This window comes from Wolffia australiana, chromosome 2 (genome assembly GCF_029677425.1).
Source record: "Wolffia australiana isolate 7733 chromosome 2, ASM2967742v1".
NCBI lineage: Eukaryota > Viridiplantae > Streptophyta > Magnoliopsida > Alismatales > Araceae > Wolffia > Wolffia australiana.
The window spans coordinates 4,259,249-4,263,107 of record NC_135836.1 but is presented as its reverse complement, the minus strand read 5'-3'; the positions used below and the strand labels follow the sequence as shown (position 1 = coordinate 4,263,107).

The window sequence follows — 3,859 nt, the reverse complement described above, 5'->3', positions numbered from 1 at the left end:
GGTGCATTGGAGGCCTTATATGGGCATGGGAAAGAAAACTATCCACTCAAAGTCTCATTTTCCTCTCCACATCTATTCCCCCATGATCCACATTACCTTCCCTTTATCCTCATTTTGACCTCCCAGCAAACATTTATTCTGAAACCTGCCACTTGATTTCTCCTTTTACATTTTGGGACAAATTATCCATAATATTCTAAAAAACTTTCAGATTATTTACCTATGTAGAACAATCAATAGATCACCTTGCATATATGAAAAAGACAAACTAAGACAACACAACCCAACTGTAAATTTCTGGTATTTGCTCAACAAATACTCTCTTAGATTGAATTCATGTCTCAACAAATAACTGATGAAAGCAGAGATCAAAAGAAAACATCGAAGTAGTTATATCAACATTTTAAATCAGAATAACAAGAACCATCTACAAATTCACATAACACAACTAAATGAACAGACGGCCTTCATCGTTTCCTAGAGAGGTGCCTACTTAGAGCCTTCAAGATCAAGAACAGGCAAGCACTTGGCCAAGATTTCCACAGCCTGCTCTATCTCCTCCTCGGATATAATCAGCGGCGGAACGAGCCGCACCACATTGCCTTTCCCGGCTGTGAGGACCAGAAGACCAGAACTGAGGCACTCCTCAACCAGCGGACCCGCCGGCACATCGAGCTCTATACCGGCGATGAGGCCAAATCCTCTCACCTCTTTGACATGGGGGTTCTTCCCCAGCTTGCTAGAAAGCAATTCTTTAAGGAGGAGGCCTTTTTTTGAAACATTATCCAAGAAGTCAGGACTCTGGACCTTGTCCAGAACTGCCAAGGCGGCACGACAGACCAAAGGGCCACCGGCGAAGGTGCTGCCGTGGTCGCCGAATCCGACAGCTGCTGCAACCTTTTCAACGGCGAGAACTGCACCAATGGGTAGGCCGCCGGCGAGTGGCTTAGCCAAGGTCATCATGTCTGGGTACACTCCGAAGGCCTCGTGAGCCCATAAAAAGCCTGTACGGCCCAATCCACATTGCACCTGGACGAGAAAGAGGATAATGCAGTGATACGAACCCAATAAGTACATTTGACACGACGATACTCCCCCAAAGCGTACATACTTTTTTAATAAAGAATTTCATAAAGGAGCACAGAAAGGAAATGGACAGGTGGAAAGTTGCTGAGTCTTTGGTTCCACTTGGGGATAAGAGGCTTCATGACTTAACACAATGAATAAAGGAAGAAGACAATGAAGTACTAAGGGACGGGAAATAATAAATAAATAGAACTGAAAATCAGAACAGGATTTTTGCTCGTTGTTAGTAGAGTGATCAAACTGAAGCCTTCGAGGATTTTAAATATAATTCATAAAGAGATTTAGGAATATTTAGGATAATGATAAAAACATTTATTCAAATGGAAGAAATGCAAAATGCCTGATTATTTGAAAGGTAGCGAAAATAAACTCTTTTTACCTCATCAAAAACCAAGAGTGCACCAGCTTCATCACAAGCAGAACGTAGAGCCTGAAGGAAGTCCTGGGAAGCGCTATAAATTCCTCCTTCTCCCTGAACAGGCTCCACAAAAACTGCAGCCACTCTGCCAGACTTAAGGGCATTTCTAGAAGCTTCAATGTCTCCATAATCTACAAAGGAAACCCCGGGCATTAGAGGCTCAAACGGCTTTCTGTACTGCTCCTTGCTCGTTAATGAAAGCGCCCCCATCGTCCTCCCATGGAAGCAATTGCTGAAGGCAATGAACTCTGTCTGCGCGTCTTCTTTGCCTTGACGAGACGACCTCTGAAATTTCCTTGCAAATTTGATTGCTGCTTCGTTTGCTTCAGTTCCAGAATTCGTGAAGAAGACTCGATCTGCAAATGAACTGTCCACAAGCCGCTTCCCCAGATCAACCTGCCATTCAAATCTATCATCAACACCATCCCTATCGTCTTCATCCAGTAATCCAAGCTCCAACCAACCATGATGAATATGACCTCAATGATTAAGATCACTTCCAAAGTATTATATGTTCAATATACTTTATCCAACAAAGATAATCAATTACCAAATACTTTTCAAAGGATAAAATCTAAATATAACTGAAACTTTAGCATATAAGACCTGATTTTCAAGTCAGTTATGATCGGTATAACTTAAATAATTAAGATCCCTCCCACGATCTAATATGTCCGGTATCTCTAATCCAACAAAGATAATCAATCAGAAAGTACATTTCAAGGATAAAATCAGAAAATGACTAAAAACTTTCCAGAAATGTAATTGAACACTTCCTCGATAGACTGCGTCTCAGAACGAGGAAGACACAAAGAAAATTTTCAAACTTTGCACCTGAGAAGCAGTGTAACCAATGTTTACAGGTATCAGATAATATTAAATCAATTAAAATCCTCAGCGAGAAATTGCGACTCTGAAGAAAAAATCCCACTGTAAATTCAAAATTTTAACCAGAAGAAGAGCCAAACATATGTTTAATCTACGCGAAAAAAGGGGGAAAAAAAACCCAGCAGCATAAAAACCCACCGCAAAACCCAACCTTTAAACCAGATAAATAACATGCTTCAGATGATTTCAAATCGACACACCCAGAGAATTTCAGAGCTCGAACCTGAGGAAGAGTGTAGTAGATGTTGCTGACATGGGTCAAAATCCCGGCTTGATCGACCAGCGCCTTAATCCAGTCGGGATCGCTGTGCCCGATCGAATTAACCGCAATCCCCCCGGCGAAATCGAGGTATTCCCTGCCTTCAACGTCGAAGAGCTTACAACCCAAGCCGCTCTGGAGAACGACCGGGGTCCTGGCGTAGGTACGAACGAAGACCTCGGCCTCAGTCTGAACGACACGTTTGCTCTCTTCTGAGAGGCGAGAGAGGAGATCGGTCGATCGGGCGGCCTTCTTGGGCTCCGCCGCGAGGCAGGCGGCGGCGCCGGCGGATCTCCGCCGGAGAACTGCGCATCTCCGCCGGAGAACTGCGCCGGCGAGGCGAGAGGACGGCGGCGGCGCCGCCAGGGCGGAGTGGGAGAGGAACAGCTGAAGAGAGCCCATCTTCCTGAAGAAGACAGTCGGAGCTGTCGGTATTTATAGGTATAGAGATAGATATAGAGATAGAAATGAAGTATATTGAACATATGTATCTCTTTCTCTATCTCTATCTCTGTCTCTATCTTTATCTCTATCTCTATCTCTATCTCTATCTCTGTCTCTGTCTCTGTCTCTGTCTCTATCTCTATCTCTATATTTATCTCTATCTCTATCTCTATCTCTATCTCTATCTCTATCTCTATCTCTATCTGTATCTCTCTATCTCCATCTCTATCTCTCTATCTCTATCTCTATCTCTGTCTCTATCTCTATCTCTATCTCCATCTCTATCTCTATCTCTATCTCTATCTCTATCTCTATCTCTATCTCTATCTCTATCTCTATCTCTATCTCTATCTCTATCTCTATCTCTATTTCTATCTCTATCTCTATCTCTATCTTTATCTCTATCTCTCTCTCTATCTCTATCTCTATCTCCATCTCTATCTCTATCTCTATTTCTATCTCTATCTCTATCTCTATCTCTATCTCTGTCTCTGTCTCTATCTCTATCTCTATATTTATCTCTATCTCTATCTCTATCTCTATCTTTATCTCTATCTCTATCTCTTTCTATATCTCCATCTCTATCTGTATCTCTGTGTATCTGTATCTCTATACATCCAAGGACGAGAAAATCGTCCCATCCAGGACTTCCGACGATGGAAGGGACGTTGCATCGTCCGCCCATCCCAGGACGGGACAATTGCTTTGTCCACGGACGAAATAACCGTCCCGTCTGGATCTTGAACAGGAAATTGGACGGTTAT

General features: G+C 42.9%; 1 protein-coding gene across 1 annotated transcript; it reads right to left on the bottom strand.

The window, feature by feature from the left end:
* Positions 1 to 368: 368 nt before the first annotated feature.
* On the bottom strand, positions 369 to 3,080 carry WIN1 (HOPW1-1-interacting 1). Its single transcript, XM_078591730.1, has 3 exons — positions 2,616 to 3,080; positions 1,466 to 1,900; positions 369 to 1,029 (listed from the first exon to the last, which is right to left on the bottom strand). The coding sequence occupies exons 1-3, from the start codon at positions 3,051 to 3,053 to the stop codon at positions 490 to 492; spliced, it is 1,413 nt and encodes a 470-aa protein (XP_078447856.1). The 5' UTR covers positions 3,054 to 3,080; the 3' UTR covers positions 369 to 489.
* Between the last annotated feature and the right edge of the window lie 779 nt (positions 3,081 to 3,859).